Raw genomic sequence first — 14,488 nt, forward strand, 5'->3', positions numbered from 1 at the left:
CAGTAATTGGCCAGAACGGGCAAACCTCAGCCCAAGGGCCAAATCTCACCCACTGGCCCTTTTTTGTAAATAAGTCTTTATTGGAACACTGGGATGGCCAAGCTAGCAGTTACAGCAGAGGCCGTGCGGCCTGCCTGGCCCTCTCGTGTGCTGACTACCTCTCCGCCCTCACAGGTCAGTCTTGCCTGCGTGTAGTGCTCCTTCGGTGACTCACTCTGGCTCGTGTGGGGCTCTGCCACATTGGCGACGTAGCCAGGTCAATGTGGATGTCACTCCCACACAAATGGGAAAGACAGAAGCCAGAATAGAAAGAGAAGAGAGACCCAAAAGAGCAAGAGAGAACACAGGGAGCAAAAGAAAACCTTTCGTTAATAAAATGTTATTTAAAAAAAAAAATTTGGAGGGGGGGGGGAAGAGCTCCTAAAATAAAAAACATGATGACTAAAACCAAAAACACAAGAAACAACAGTTGTTGGTAAGGGTGTGGAAAATATTAAAAATACAGTTACCACATGACTCCAGTAATTCCACTGCTGGGTATTTATCCACAGAATATGAAAACACTAAGTAAAAAAATATACATGCAAAATGTGTGTGTATATACACACACACGTCTCCATGTCTGTTTACTGCAGCATTACTTACAACAGCCAAGATGCAGAGCAACCCCAAGGCCTGCTGTCTGACGAACGGATAAAGATGTGCTGTGTGTGTATGTACATGTGTGTAATATATATACATATACACGCACATAACGGAACGTTACCCATAAAAAAGAATGAAATCTTGCCATTTGCAACGACGCAATGGATCTAGAGAGTATTTGTTTTTTTGAGAGAGAGTGCATTCGAGCAGCAGAGAGAGAGGATCTTAAGCAGGCTCCACGCTCAGCATGGAGCCCCGTGTGGGCTTTGCTTTCACAACCCTGAGATCAGGACCTGAGCCAAAATCAAGAGTGGGGCACTTAACAGACTGAGTCACCAGGAGCCCCTAGGGTGTATTATGCTAAGTGAAATAAGTCAGCCAGAGAAAGACAAATACCATATGATTTCACTCATATGTGGAATTTTAGAAACAAAACAAATGAGCAAAGGAGAGAGTCAGAGAGAAGCCAAGAAACAGACTGTTAATTATAAGGAACACACTGATGATAACCAGAGGGGGGATGGGTGAAACAGGTGCTGGGGATGAAGGAGGGCACTTGTCGTGATGAGCACCGGGTGATGTACAGAAGTGCTCAGTCACTATATTGTACTCCTGACACTAGTGTGACACTGTGTGTGACTATACCGAAAATTTTAAAAAGTTAAAAACAAATAAAATATAATACGCGGTGACTGAAATTAGAAGTTCAGTGCAAGGTTTGGAAAATGAAGTGGAAGAAATCTGCCAGAAAGTATAACAGAAAGGTAAAGGTAGGGGCACCTGGGTGGCTCAGTCGGTTAGGCGTCTGCCTTCGGCTCAGGTCATGATCCCAGGGTCCTGGGATCGAGCCCTGCGTCGGGCTCCCTGCTCGGTGGGGAGTCTGCTTCTCCCTCTGCCCCCCCACCCCCCACCTGTGCTCGCACTCTCTCTCTCTCTCACAAATAAAGTCTTAAAAAAGAAAGAAAGGTAGAGGCAGCACAGAAGGAAGACATTCTGGATTGTAGGTTCCCAGAACTCTGTCTCCCTCACACCCTTCGGGAAGCAGACAGGAACTGCTCCACCAAAACAAGCAAGCTGGCCAAGGCAGCAGAGGTGAGGGCCCCACACAGAAGGATAGGGCCCAGATGAGGAGGAGGGGCCCCGGGAGCTCAGGTTGGACAAGAAGCTGGGGGCTCGGGGGCTGCCCAACTCACAGGGCACTGGGGCAGGGCACCAGACCATAACATACACAAAAAACTAAGCCACCCAAAAACCAAGGCCACTGTGAACTCCAGGCGAAACAAGAAAGGAACCTCACTGAGGTGAACAACATTGTTTCAGTGTGGCTTTGCTAGGGTGGGAGGGGTGGGGAGGCCGGCAGAGCCATCAGGAAAGTCTGCCCTCATTTCCAGGCCAGGAAGCCCACTTGAATCTAAAATGGAAGGGTTATAAAAGAGCAAGAAAAGCAGACTGCCCAGAAAGCCAAGAGGAGATGGAAGTGGCTTTCCTGGGGAGGGGGCAGTTGAGCAGACAACTGTGATTCACAAAACACCAAAACTGTTTTTAGAATTTGTCTATATTACTTGGATAGAAATAATTTTTTTAAATGACAAACACAAATATTTATTAGACAAAAATTCTGTCCTTCCAGATGATCAATTAATCACAATACAGAACTATTTTCTCTCAAATATCACTCTTGTTTTCTTACCCCACCCCACTGAAGGGAGATGGGCTGCCACCCCAGGGGGAGGGCAGGGATGCAGCAGGCTGGGGAGGTCTGCTCATAGCACACATCTCCTGGGGCTGCAAAAATGGTGTCCAAGCCCAAAATTACAGTGAGACCAGGACTCACTACAGACAAGAAATACCAAGAAGAGCCTCCACCAAAGCTATTTTTTGCTTAATCCTCACCAAGGAAGAGGGAGGGTACAGAGCTGCATAACTCCCTAATTTATCTCCATGTAGATAGACAATCTGTCTACACCTCCTGGGCTTCTCAGGCTCACAGTGCACCTTACAGATTGTGACACATACTAGCCAGAGTCCTACAGAGCCACTTGGGACCTGCCCTGCACCTCTGGGTGCCCTTTCCCAGCACAACGCTCTAGGTACAGGCACTGGCCTTTCAAGACAGGTCAGCCTTGCTCAGAGGAGGTGGTGTCTGTCTCAGTGCTGGCCAAGTGCCTTGTGAAGACACACCAGGTCCTGGGGGCAGACCAAGATGCCGGAGTCCTATAAAAAACAGTTCCACCCCAGGCCCCAGCACAGCTCAAAGCACGTCTGTGCCAGCCTAAAAGGGATGGGGGAACACGGTGGACACCCCCAAAGTCTTGAGTTTGTCACTCCCTTGTACACAAGAGCCCAGGGCTAGATCAGAGGATACCCACCAAGGGCCCCACCCATCGTGAGTGTCACACAAGTACCCAGACCCCTAGCCCCACGTGGACGCATCCTTGCCCAGGTCTGCTAAACCACGCTGGAGACCCCTCTGTGCACTGTCTGGGGGAAACTGAGGTACAAGCTGCCTCAATGAACAGCTAAAAGTGAAAGCAGGAGGTATAACCTCGAAGGTGACAATCAGATACACCTTCGGAGCTATACATACGTGTGCGTTATCAAAGCTCAGGTAGTGCACGTTTAAGATTTGTTTCACTGTATGAAGATTTTACTCTGAAGAAAAAGAAAATTAGACATTAAATTCTAGTTAATGAGAAGGGAACAGGTGTGCTGAGCTAAGACATTCTACAGCCAGGACACACATATGATTGATTTTACTGTTCTGTCTACTTTTGCGTATGTTTAAATGTTCCATGACGGGCGCCTGGGCGGCTCAGTCGGTTGAGCCTCTGCCTTCGGCTCAGGTCATGACCCCGGGGTCCTGGGGTTGAGCCCCGCATCGGGCTCCCTGCTCAGGGGGGAGTCGGCTTCTCCCTCTGTCCCTCCCACTGCTCATACTCTCTCAAATAAATAAAAATCTTAAAAAAACAAAAAATGTTCCATGATAGTACGTTTAAAAATTACAAGACAACCTGAGATATTTTGTAACTGACTGGACCGGCAAAGATCAAACATGAGGTAACTGCCTGGCTGGTGGGGGAGGGGCCTGGGCGCCCCCCGCGGGACTGTGGCTCGGGCGTGGGGTGGGGGCGCGCCCTCCGCGGGACTGTGGCTCGGGCCTGGGCGCCCTCCCGCGGGACTGTGGCTCGGGCCTGGGCGCCCCCCGCGGGACTGTGGCTCGGGCCTGGGCGCCCCCCGCGGGACTGTGGCTCGGGCGTGGGGTGGGGGCGCGCCCTCACACCCAGGAAGCCTCCGCTAGTCAAATACATGAAACACTGTGCACACAAGACCATCCACCACAACGCTCAACAGCAGAAAACTGCAGACAACAGAGATACCCCCTGGCACAGAATATCCGTAAGAAGGCCCCTCCTAGGGAGGAGCCTTGGGGCCCAAAGGGCGAGAGGAAATGTTTTCACTAGACAATGTTTGTCCCTTTTGAGTCTCGGATCATGTGCATATATTACTCAGTCCAAAAAATGATCATTTAAAAAACAGTCAAAACACGTAAGCAAATGCCCAGCTCTTCTTAAACACACAGTTCAGTTGCTCCCACACACACCCTTGACCTCCGGGGGGTCCCTCCCATCCTAGGCCAACCCCTCGCCACTGGGGAGAACTGGCCTTGGCGCTGAGGGGCCTGCTGTCCAGGTGACTCTGGGTGCACCCGGGGCACTCACGGTGATGACGTCCAGGATGCTGAGGAGACTGTGGACGCTGTCTCCGGCCAGAACCTCTTTGACCGCCACCTCAGCGCCGTCCTGCACTTGGGAAGCGGGGCAGAGTCATCCACTGACAGGAGGCTCAGCCCAGCCCAGGCCCGCTGGGCCACCCAGCCTCCATTGTCACCTGTCCCGAGTTAGGCCATGCCCGAGCTGACCTCCGGGAATTCAAGGTGTGATAAGCTCCAGAGCAGAGGGGACAGAGGACATGACAATGAGTAAGAGCAATCAGGAAGTCCATCTTGAGCATGGCTCTTCAACCTGTGGCTTGTCCTCACCAGGAGGACTTAGATTGAATTTCACAAAACCTAAGGACTTAGTCTGCTGACCTAAAAAGAAGGCTGTGACAGGGACACCTGGGTGGCTCAGTCAGTGAAGAGTCTGCCTTCAGCTCAGGTCATGATCCCAGGGTCCTGGGATCGAGCCCCACGTCGGGTTCCCTGCTCAGTGAGGAGCCTGCTTCTCCCTCTGCCTGCCGCTCCCCCTGCTTGTGTTCCCTCTCTCACTGTGCCTCTCTCTGTCAAATAAATAAGTAAAATCTTAAAAAAAAAAAAAAAAAAAAGAAGGCTGTGAGGGCCAAACTCAGCTGTTACTGGTATAAATCACAGCATTTTGATGTATTTTTCCACTGGATTAAAAAAGAAAGGAAACTATGGTGGTTATTTAGTATAGGAACTTCATCTCAGCTTGACCCAGGAAAATCCTTTTTGAACTTGTTCAAACTTGGCCCTGATCACCTTCCAAGAACCCTTCCTTCTGGTCCAAAGGCTCCATTCCAGGAAAGGCTCACCAGCTGGGTGGTGACAGACCTGGACACTGATGGCTCAGATGGGAGGAGGCTGGACGAAGACCATTTCCTTTCTCACCATCCCATCAAGTCCAGCATAGATGAAGTCACACACACAGACAACATCGTGTCTAGAAAGGACATGTAGGATCCATGCTGGGTCAGGGCCAACCCCCAGGGTCCAGGCAGATGGGGACTCCCTTAAGGTCAGGGGGCCACCTCGTGCAGTCTGGGGCTCCCTGGGTGGCTGCTTCAACAACACAAGAGGTGGGAAGCCTGGATCACACCACTGGGCACATCAAAGGATGCGCCCTGCTGGAAAGCAAGATCTCCACAGGCTTAGCCTGGAGGTGGCCCCCTGGCAATTCTGATTCAAGGGCGTAATTCAACAGAGGCAGAAAGTAAGTATATCTTTTCCAGCGAATTAATACCTTAATTATTTTCTTAGAGTTAAAATCATTCACAATCTGAAACTTGAACATAAGGCAAGGGTGGGTGCAACTGATGGTGGCAGATCAATACCCAACCACTGGAGGGTGTTCTAAGGAGACAGGAGAGACACCTCAAAAGGCGTAGAACAGGTAAAATGCGGAAAACCACCAAATGCCACTGAACCCACTAAGCGATGGGCACCCCCACACGTGCAAGTGAAAGGTAATGTACCAATATCAAAGGGCACGCCAACTGTGAGCCAATGCTTTTGACACAAAGTGTGCCTTTTTCCCCAAAGAACTGAAACTTAAAAATTTTACACTAACTTTTCAATAGAAAACTTTTAAAAATCTTTTAAATGGCAGACATATAAGTAAAAACACAACAGGGATGCCTGGCTGGCTCAGTCGGTAGAGTGTGCTATCTTGATTTCAGGGTCATGAGTTCAAGCCCCACGTTGGGTGTAGAGCTTACTTAAAAAACAAACACACACAACACAGCAGACCCACACCCTCCACCTCGCTCTGCACTCCCTTGGGCCACCGACACACACTTTGCCAGGCACTCTCACCGCGTCCTGGATGCAGACTTCCAGGCGCCCGTCCTGCACCACATAGATGCTGGTATCCGGCTCCCCCGGCTGGAAGACATGTTCCCCTTCGAGGAGCTGCACAAAGACCATGTGTTTGCAAAGTTCCAGGAACAGTGGCTTCTCAAAGTGGCCCAGGACCCTGAAAAACCACAGCACATGTGGGAGACCTTCCACAAAGAAGGGAAGGAGGCTGATGGAGATAGAGCCATTGCCCCCGTCACCATGGGCCAGATCACAGAACTGGGGTTCACGGAGGTGCAGACCCTGCAGCACCAGCCACCCGAGTCACTGTCAGGACTGAAGCTGAAACTTCAGGAATTCCCGTAAACTGCTTTCCCATCAGCTCAAAGAGCTCTTGAGCCATGGCTGTGAATCCGAACCAGAGGCATACACAAAAGCCCAGGACGGTGAAGCAGTGCTCGAAAGAGGAACAGGGTTTCCAGGCAGAGATGGAAGGAAGCCCAGGCTTGTAGCTTTGATCCAGCCCCACACTTCCTGCACCTGCTCTGAGTTTCCTCCTGAACATGGAAATGCTGACAGGCAAACAAATACAGCAGGAAAGAAGCACAAGAGGCTGCACTGGCGGCCAGAGGGAAGGGAGCATGGCCCCAGGCCCTCCTGCAGCAGGCCTCTGTCACCCAGCTTCTGTCTTACCGCACGTTCTTCAGCATGTACAACACTTCTGATGGCAGGTGAGAGTTCTTCACGTCAAACTCCGTGAGGTCAGCCTCCAGCAAGGAGGGTGGTGGTTCCTTTGGCTGTAGGGTTGGGTATTCCTTTTTGAAACGCAGAATCCTACAAAGCAGAGATACGTGCACCTGGAGCCCAAAGGGATTCCAAGCAGAGACAGTGTGCGCAGTGCGACCCAGGGGCAGGGCAGCAGCGATGGCCAGCAGGCTCACCCCCTGCCCTCCAGGGAGGGCAGCTGGGGCACGTGTGGCCTGAAGGACACTCTTAGTACCTCTTGGCCAAAGACAGCACCTTGGTCCTCTTCCTCACCCGCTGCCGGGGGGCTGCCGTGCTCCCCACAAGCGTGTGGGGCAGTGTGCTCACCTGCAAGGTGAAAGGAGAGACCTGATGGGCCTGGCCTCAGCCTCAGGGCTCAGCCACCACCGTCAGGACCTGCCCTGTGGGCTGCCTGCCGGCGTGGCATCAGCTCCCAGGGCCTGGCCCTGCCTGCCCGGCCTGCCCAGGACACAGGGAACCATGCCTGGTACCTGGGACTGTGAAGCACCTCAAGGCCGTATCCCCGAATACCCAGCACTCTCAGGGCACTGGGTCCTCAGACCTGTGTTCCCTCTGCCTGCAAGGCTGATGCTCAGCCTCTCCTCTCTTACGCTGACACAGCAGCCCCTCTCCACAGCCTTTTAAAAGCTGAACCTGGGGCGCCAGGCTGGCACAGTCAGTTAAGCATCTGACTCTTGGTTTTGGCTCAGGTCGTGATCTCAGGGTCGTGAGATCGAGCCCTGTGTCCGGCTCTGTGCTCATCATGGAATCTGCTTGGGATCTTCTTTCCCTCTCCCTGTCCCTCCTGCTCACGCACACTGTCTTTCTCTCTCTAAAGTAAATAAACAAATGAATATATAAATATACAAAAAAAGCTGGCCTTGTCCTGTTCTACTGCCCCACCGCCCCCCTAGAATCCGGGTCCCTGCGTGATCATCGCAGGTCTGGGAGGCTCTTTGCCCCTTCCTCACCACTGAAGCCAGCTCATCTGCCCTGTGGTGCTAACAGTGCAGAGCGACTGGTACCTGGATGTCAGCAAGCCCCCTTTGGGCAGCCACTACCCCTCTGCTCCCCGAGCAGCTCCTGTTCCAGGGTGTCAGCTGTGGGCGTGTGGTCACAACTCCTCCTTCCCTCCAGGTGACCTGGCACCACTGGGCCACGTTCCTGTCCTCCTCAGGCCAGGTCTGGTCCCCGCACAGTGCTCAGTGGGATCACTGGTTGACTGCCTTCCCCACCTGACCAGGTGCAGGCTCCTTCAGGACCTGCCTGAGGTCAGCCCATGTGGCCCCGCACGAGGCTGTGAGGCGGCAGCGTTCAGGCTTGAAGCCCGTCAGCAACCCCAGTGGACCTCCTCGTCACAGCCTGACGCTGAGAAGAACGGGAGGTCCACGCAAGGACTCACGTGCCTTCTCCTGTGGCATTTCATGTTATTAGTTGCTTATCAGAAAGAAGTGCTAAGTAGAGGCTATTCTAAAATGTCAGCAGCTATTTGAAGCAGCTATTTCTTGGAGAGCAAGCCCCTGGGTAGTGTTGAGTCCCTCCTGCCCTCGGGGGAGTGGGCGGGGCCGGGGGTGACCGGGAAGGACAAGTCAGACCAGGCTGCTTATCCTCCACGTGGGTACTGATGCTGACAAGGGAGGCCTCCCAGGGTCCAAATCTTGGCAGGACCCCCAATTTCAGCACCAAAGCCAGGACCCGCTGTGCCCCAGGACACAGGCCGACGAAGCCTCCGTCTCTCTGCACTGGCTAACAGTCTCTGAGGGCACGGAGGTGAGGGCAGCCACAGGCCGCTGGGGGCCCCACTGCACCAGGGCCTGTAGCAAGCAGGCCTCAGTCCATGTTACCTTCCTCATGATCTTCCGGCCGTAAAACATCACTTTGTCTCTCTTCCGGAACCTGTACTGAGGAGTGGGCTGTACTTGTCCTGCAAGGGGAGCAGAGGGGCCTCCTGAGCCACGGCTGGGACACGGAGAGGTGGGAGGGTTCTGCCAGGCAGCCCATAGGGTGTGCACACCGAGCCTGTCCTGTCCCAGCTCCGGCATACAGTGCGGGGCAAAGGCACGTGGCACCTTGGGCCCGGGCCGGCACCGGCCAGCTCCCAGGGAGCAGGACTCGTGTCTCCTCTTACCAAAGTTTTGCTCAGAAATGTGAGCCAAGAAAGCTGGGGACATACGTAAACTCCATGGGTCCGACATGCACAGCCTCAGCTGCAACAGGCTGGCAGTTCCCAACAAAAGCTATCATGGGCCTGAGGGCTGCTCCCAGGAGCTCAAAACATGGGCAAGTCACCCAAACCTCCCCCGCCCTCCCAAGCCCTCGTCCCTTACCCCTAGAGCTGGAGTCTGAAGTGAGATACTCACGGAATCGGTTAACCCTTCTGTACAAAAAGAAGACGGTGATGCCAACGAGGGCCAGGGCCAGGAGGGCTCCAATCACAATCCCCATCAGCTGGGCGAGGTCACAGACAGAGCACCCGTCAGCAAGACTGCCACACTGCCCCTCCCCACCCTGGCAACAGGCTGTGACAAAGGGGCCAGGAGCAGCCAGGAGTGCAACAAGCCACAAACCCCAGGGCCCACCCGTCACCAGGAAGCACTTGAGGTGGTTACCATGGTGGACTGTGAATGCTGCTCCGTCAGCTGCAGCCCCCAGGACTGCAGGGCAGCACCCAGACAGAAGTCGGCCTAGGGGAGAACACTGTGGTCAGGAAGGGCCAACACAGGCGTGGCCCTGGCTTCCCAGAGCAGCAAGAAGAGAGCTGCTAGTTAGGGAAGAAATGATCTTCTCAGCTCCTAAGGTCCTCTGAGCACACCTGCTCAGGAGACAGAGAAACCGGTCTCCCGTGGCCACCCACGGGACACGGAGTCAGGCAGCTGGGCAGGGCCAGCAGCTGTGCTGTGTTGACCACAAATACCCTAGGCATTTTTATTGCATGTGAATCCTAAATTTTCAGCTTTCCAGTCCTTCAGACGCAAGCCTAGAGGAGCAAGCCCGGCTGGCCACAGGGGGCGCGAAGGCCATCACTCGGTGCCCTCTGATCACCAACAGGACTGTGCGCTGCCAGCCTCAGGGCACATGGGAGCCTACACCACAGCAATGCAGAGAAACCCCAAAGAGCCACGGATTTGGGGATTTTCTGGATTTTGAGAACCTTGAATACCAGCTCGTAGCAGGGAAAGGTTATGTGCCTGCTCCCTACCACCTCCTAGGGAAGGATTTAGTGGGGCTTCAGAAGCTCAGACCCAAGGGAGGGAGGAGGAAGAGAAAAAACTGAGCACAGGATGGTGAACGGGCAGATGGCTGGGGCCACCCACACAGAGAATATTGGCTGATTCCTCAAAAAGACAAAAACGAGCAAGAGAAACCAGCCAAACAAGCAGCCACTCTGCATTCCCCCCAAGTAGTCAGGAACAGGATGGGGCAGGGGGCACCTGTTAATCCTTTCAAGTCACAAGTGCCAAGGACTAAAGTATCCTGTCTGATCCTTATCGAGAGAGCACCAGACACAGCATGGATGCCAGAAAACCCAACGAAATGGAAGGGCATTCAGAAAAAAGTCTTAAAAGCAGAATGTTGCCACAAGACAGGGTAAGTACGTGGCCCAGAAAAGCAGGTCTTTGAAGTTGGTTCAGCAGGCAAATGGAAGCAGTGGGAGCTTTTTGCTTCAGAGCTGAGGCATCCAGCCCCTCCTGGCCCCGAGTGCTCAGCTGTCAACATGACAGCACCCACGACCCACTCGTCACTTAGGTGTGTCCCCTGGAGCTCAGCCACGTCAAGGACAACCAAGGATAACCGAAGAAAAGGTCACAGAGGTGGCCCGTAACCGAATTATACAATCTCCTATATTGAGCATCTCAGGCTTTTCATGATTGTTTTAATGCATCCACTTTTCTGCTTTAGGAATACAGGCCTTTGTGGTATGGCTACAGATGTTCCACGGAGAAAAGACTCGCGTCGAAGGAAGCAGAAGTCCTAAGGGGAGGCGGGAACTGACAGTTGTGACCTCGGGGGAAGAAGTGGCAGGGTCTCGACTCTGACAAGGGGATGGAGGGGCCCAAGCTGCCACTCCCATTCAGCCGACTTCAAGGAGCTGCCCACAGAGCAAATCTCTTGGTCCAGAAATGCCCCTAACTGGGAATTCTGAGGCTCTGAATCATCCCTGGAACCCTCCAGTTCCATACCTCTGGGCTGGCATCCTCCTCTTGCTTCATGGCTAAAAATGAAAAAACAAACAAACAACAGTCAAGGTGAAAAGAGGAAAGACTGGTTCAAAGGAGGGCAAGGGTCCCCCCAGCTCACGCTCACGAGGCAGAGCAATGCTTTCAGCCTTTCCTCCTGGGCTCCTTTTTTCTTTAAATTATGTTTGCACTGAAAGGAAAATCCTGACGGAAAGCTGTGTTCTCCAGGAAGGGACGCACCAGAGCCACTCTCCGCTCTGTAAACAGCTCTCCCGTGGCTGCCCGGGAACCCAGAACTGCAGCCGAGTCCTGCTCCTCTCCCAGCGGGGCGAGGGCAAGCGTGGACTGCTCCGCCAAGGCCTAGTGCCGCCAGGAGCTCCCAGGGCCACAGGGAGGAGGCTGTGGCTGGGGCCGGGGTAGGGGTGCACGGGGCCCCGCAGGGCAACTGTGGGACACCCCAGTGGCCTGCCTCAGGGGGGTTCCTATCCAGTGGGGTCAGGTCCAGAGGAGGATGAACTTGGGGAGCTGGTTCACCTTGCCCCCGCCCAGTGGGGAGGGGCCAGGTCTGGGGCTTTCACCCTGTGGCTCCCGGGCCCCTTAGGAAAGCAGCAGCAAGAGAAGACTCTTCTCTCCCCAAATCCCACCCAGAGAAGTCAGGACGCAGAAGGCAGATGCAGGGTCATGGTGCATTTGCTGCTGGGTCGAATGTCCTGCGTCCTCTGCCCCCCACATGGAAAACCCTTCTTTCTCAGATGAGGCTCCTGAAGGGCCAGCAGTGCCCCTGACCCCAGCTCTGGGGCCTGCTGGTGCCCCGACCAGGCAGCCTCCCCACACGTCCCGCCCGAGCGTCCGAGGTGCGGCAGGGCTCGTGGTCCCCAGCACCTGCTGGGGGACAAGGAGCCAGTCACTGCTTCTCTGCCGGGACAGCACAGGGCCCGACGGCAGCGGGCGGCCGGGGGCTGCAAGGCTGGGAAGCGGCCGGTGAGGGAGGCACCGGGGTTAGGGGCCGTCCAGGCCGGGGGTGTCATTTTAGGGGGCCATCGGGGTTGCCGAGCGTTGCGGCTGGCCGACGCCGGGCGTCGGAGCCAAGGGGGCGGCGGAGTTGAGGGGGTTTGGGAACAGCGGGGCTGGGGGGCTGGAGGTTTTCTGGTGTCTGGGTTGGGGGCTGGGGGCTGACGGGCGTCAGGGCCGGGGAACCTCGGAGCTGGTGGCTCGGGGTCGACGGACGTCAGGGCTGGGAGGGGTGGTCCACGTCCGGGGGACCGAGAGGACACGGGATCCGCCTCCCACCACGCAGCGCGAGGCCGGGAGGACCTGTGGGGCAGGCTGCGTCCCGGCAGCGGCTGGGGGCGCCGATGGCCACCGTGCCCACAGGGCACCGCCATCCCGGGCACTCCGCGGTGACTCACCGGGACCGCGCGCTCCCGACGCCCGCGCCCCCGTCCCTACCCCCGCCGCCCGGCCGCGGACGCCGCACCTCCCAGCGCATTGGCCGGGACCCGGAGGTGCCGCCCACTCGCAGGGCCGAGGCTGTGCATTGGACGCAGCGCCGCCAACCGCAGCTGCTCTTGCTGCGGCGCGGAGGCCGGGGGGCGCGGGAAACCGCCGAGAGCCCCGGAAGCCGCGCTGACCGCCGGGAGCCGCCGAGGGCGCCGGGAGCCGCGCTGACCGCCGGGAGCCGCCGAGGGCGCCGGGAGCCGCCGAGGGCGCCGGGAGCCGCGCTGACCGCCGGGAGCCGCCGAGGGCGCCGGGAGCCGCGCTGACCGCCGGGAGCCGCCGAGGGCGCCGGGAGCCGCGCTGACCGCCGGGAGCCGCCGAGGGCGCCGGGAGCCGCGCTGACCGCCGGGAGCCGCGCTGACCGCCGGGAGCCGCCGAGGGCGCCGGGAGCCGCCGAGGGCGCCGGGAGCCGCGCTGACCGCCGGGAGCCGCCGAGGGCGGTGCGGCTGGTCGCGGCGCGTGGGCGCTGTCTGGGAGCGCGCCCGCGTGGTGCAGGCTTCGGCATGGGCCTCCTGAGCGGGGCTGCGCGCATCCTGGTGCGCGGCGCCGACCGCATGAGCCGGTGGACCAGCAAGCGGGGCCCGCGCACCTTCTACAAGAGCCGCGGCGCCAAGGGCACCGGCGTCCACGGCCGCGACGGGAAGTTTGTGCAGATCAAGGAGATGGTCCCGGAGCTGGTGGTGCCCGAGCTGGCCGGCTTCAGGCTCAAGCCCTACGTGAACTACCGCGCCCGCGCCGGCGCGGACACGCCCCTGACGGCCGAGCAGCTGTTCCGGGAGGCGGTGGCACCGGCCGTCGAGAAGGACCTCCGGGACGGCACCTTCGACCCGGAGCAGCTGGGGAAGTACGGCTTCGAGCCCACCCAGGAAGGCAAGCTCTTCCAGCTGTACCCCAAGAACTTCCCGCGCTAGGAGCGGCGGACTGCGCCCGGCCGCCACGCGGGGTCGGCTTTGGCGTCTGGTCGTTGGGAGACGAGAGGACCTAGAGGCCGAGTCCTAGAGGCCCCACGCCGGCGACGCTGGAAGCCGTCGTCTCCCGACCGCAAGGTTTCGGGGCAAGAACACATGGCTTAGCTTGTAAAAGGAAGAGAATTCACGAGGCACATCGCGCCACGTGACAGCACTGGCTGATTTATCGCCCAGATTCTCCACCCCACGAAACCCATGAGCACAGTCTTTATGGGTTCAAAAGCAGCTGCTTTGGGGTCACACCTCCAGTAGTCTCGTCTCCTTGTCCTTTGGGTGCGCCTGTTTCTGTGCATCGTCCCGCTGGTCCTCTGTATTCTGCTTAATATTTGATTCTTATGTTAAATGCCGTTAAACTCAAAGGAGGGTTCAAATTCTTCTATTGAAATAAATGCGCCATCAGCTGGGAATCGATCATTTTAGCATAGTAATTTCTTACATGTTCTCACCTATACTTTCATCGGAAGATAAAAAATAGAAGTGTGTTTTCTGGGATGTCTGGGTGGCTCAGTCCATTAAATGCCTGCCTTCAGCTCAGTTCATAATCTTGGGGTTTGGGGCTGCCTCGGGCTCCCTGCTCAGCAGGGGTGTCTGCTTCTCCCTCCGCCTGCCCCCTTTGTTCTTGCAAACACACTCTCTCAAAGAAATAAAATCTTAAAGCGTGCATGTTTTCTGACTCTGACCACCTACTTAGGATATTAGTACCTACTGAGGATTTGACAGACTCCACACTGGCCTGCACTTCAAGGTCTGTTTCTTCCAGAGAGACAAGGATGAAGTCTGTGGGCGTCAGGTGAGTCACAAATTCAGTTATGTGTCCAGGCTTTGGAAGCCACTGGGGTACTAAAGCTACAAGGGGAAGAGGGATTAATCCACCACATTAACCTGTTTCAAGTTTGTGACAC

General features: G+C 56.1%; 2 protein-coding genes across 6 annotated transcripts in view; one reads left to right on the forward strand and one right to left on the reverse strand.

Annotated features, from left to right (window-relative positions):
• PNPLA7 (patatin like domain 7, lysophospholipase) overlaps window positions 1–12,784 on the reverse strand; it is a 61,128-nt gene extending 48,344 nt beyond the window's left edge. The window contains exons 1-9 of one of the 5 annotated variants that reach the window (XM_028094593.2): window positions 12,599–12,783; window positions 11,125–11,156; window positions 9,553–9,627; window positions 9,304–9,391; window positions 8,788–8,867; window positions 7,179–7,270; window positions 6,872–7,012; window positions 6,197–6,356; window positions 4,365–4,445 (exon numbers count right to left, since the gene is read on the reverse strand). In XM_028094593.2, coding sequence (XP_027950394.1) covers window positions 4,365–4,445; window positions 6,197–6,356; window positions 6,872–7,012; window positions 7,179–7,270; window positions 8,788–8,867; window positions 9,304–9,391; window positions 9,553–9,627; window positions 11,125–11,156; window positions 12,599–12,659 — 810 coding nt within the window. In that variant the 5' untranslated portion in view covers window positions 12,660–12,783. Of the gene's footprint in view, window positions 1–4,364; window positions 4,446–6,196; window positions 6,357–6,871; window positions 7,013–7,178; window positions 7,271–8,787; window positions 8,868–9,303; window positions 9,392–9,552; window positions 9,628–11,124; window positions 11,157–12,435; window positions 12,495–12,530 lie in introns of those variants that run through there. The other 4 variants (XM_028094589.2, XM_028094590.2, XM_028094591.2 and 1 more) reach the window with 4 other exon arrangements.
• MRPL41 (mitochondrial ribosomal protein L41) lies at window positions 12,758–14,247 on the forward strand. Its single transcript, XM_028094611.2, has one exon. It carries the CDS (start codon window positions 13,122–13,124, stop codon window positions 13,527–13,529), a length of 408 nt encoding a protein of 135 aa, XP_027950412.1. The 5' UTR covers window positions 12,758–13,121; the 3' UTR covers window positions 13,530–14,247.
• Window positions 14,248–14,488: the final 241 nt, after the last annotated feature.

This window comes from Eumetopias jubatus, unplaced genomic scaffold, assembly GCF_037043125.1.
Source record: "Eumetopias jubatus isolate StellerSeaLion01/CBP00866 unplaced genomic scaffold, mEumJub1_p1.0 scaffold_15, whole genome shotgun sequence".
Taxonomy (NCBI): domain Eukaryota; kingdom Metazoa; phylum Chordata; class Mammalia; order Carnivora; family Otariidae; genus Eumetopias; species Eumetopias jubatus.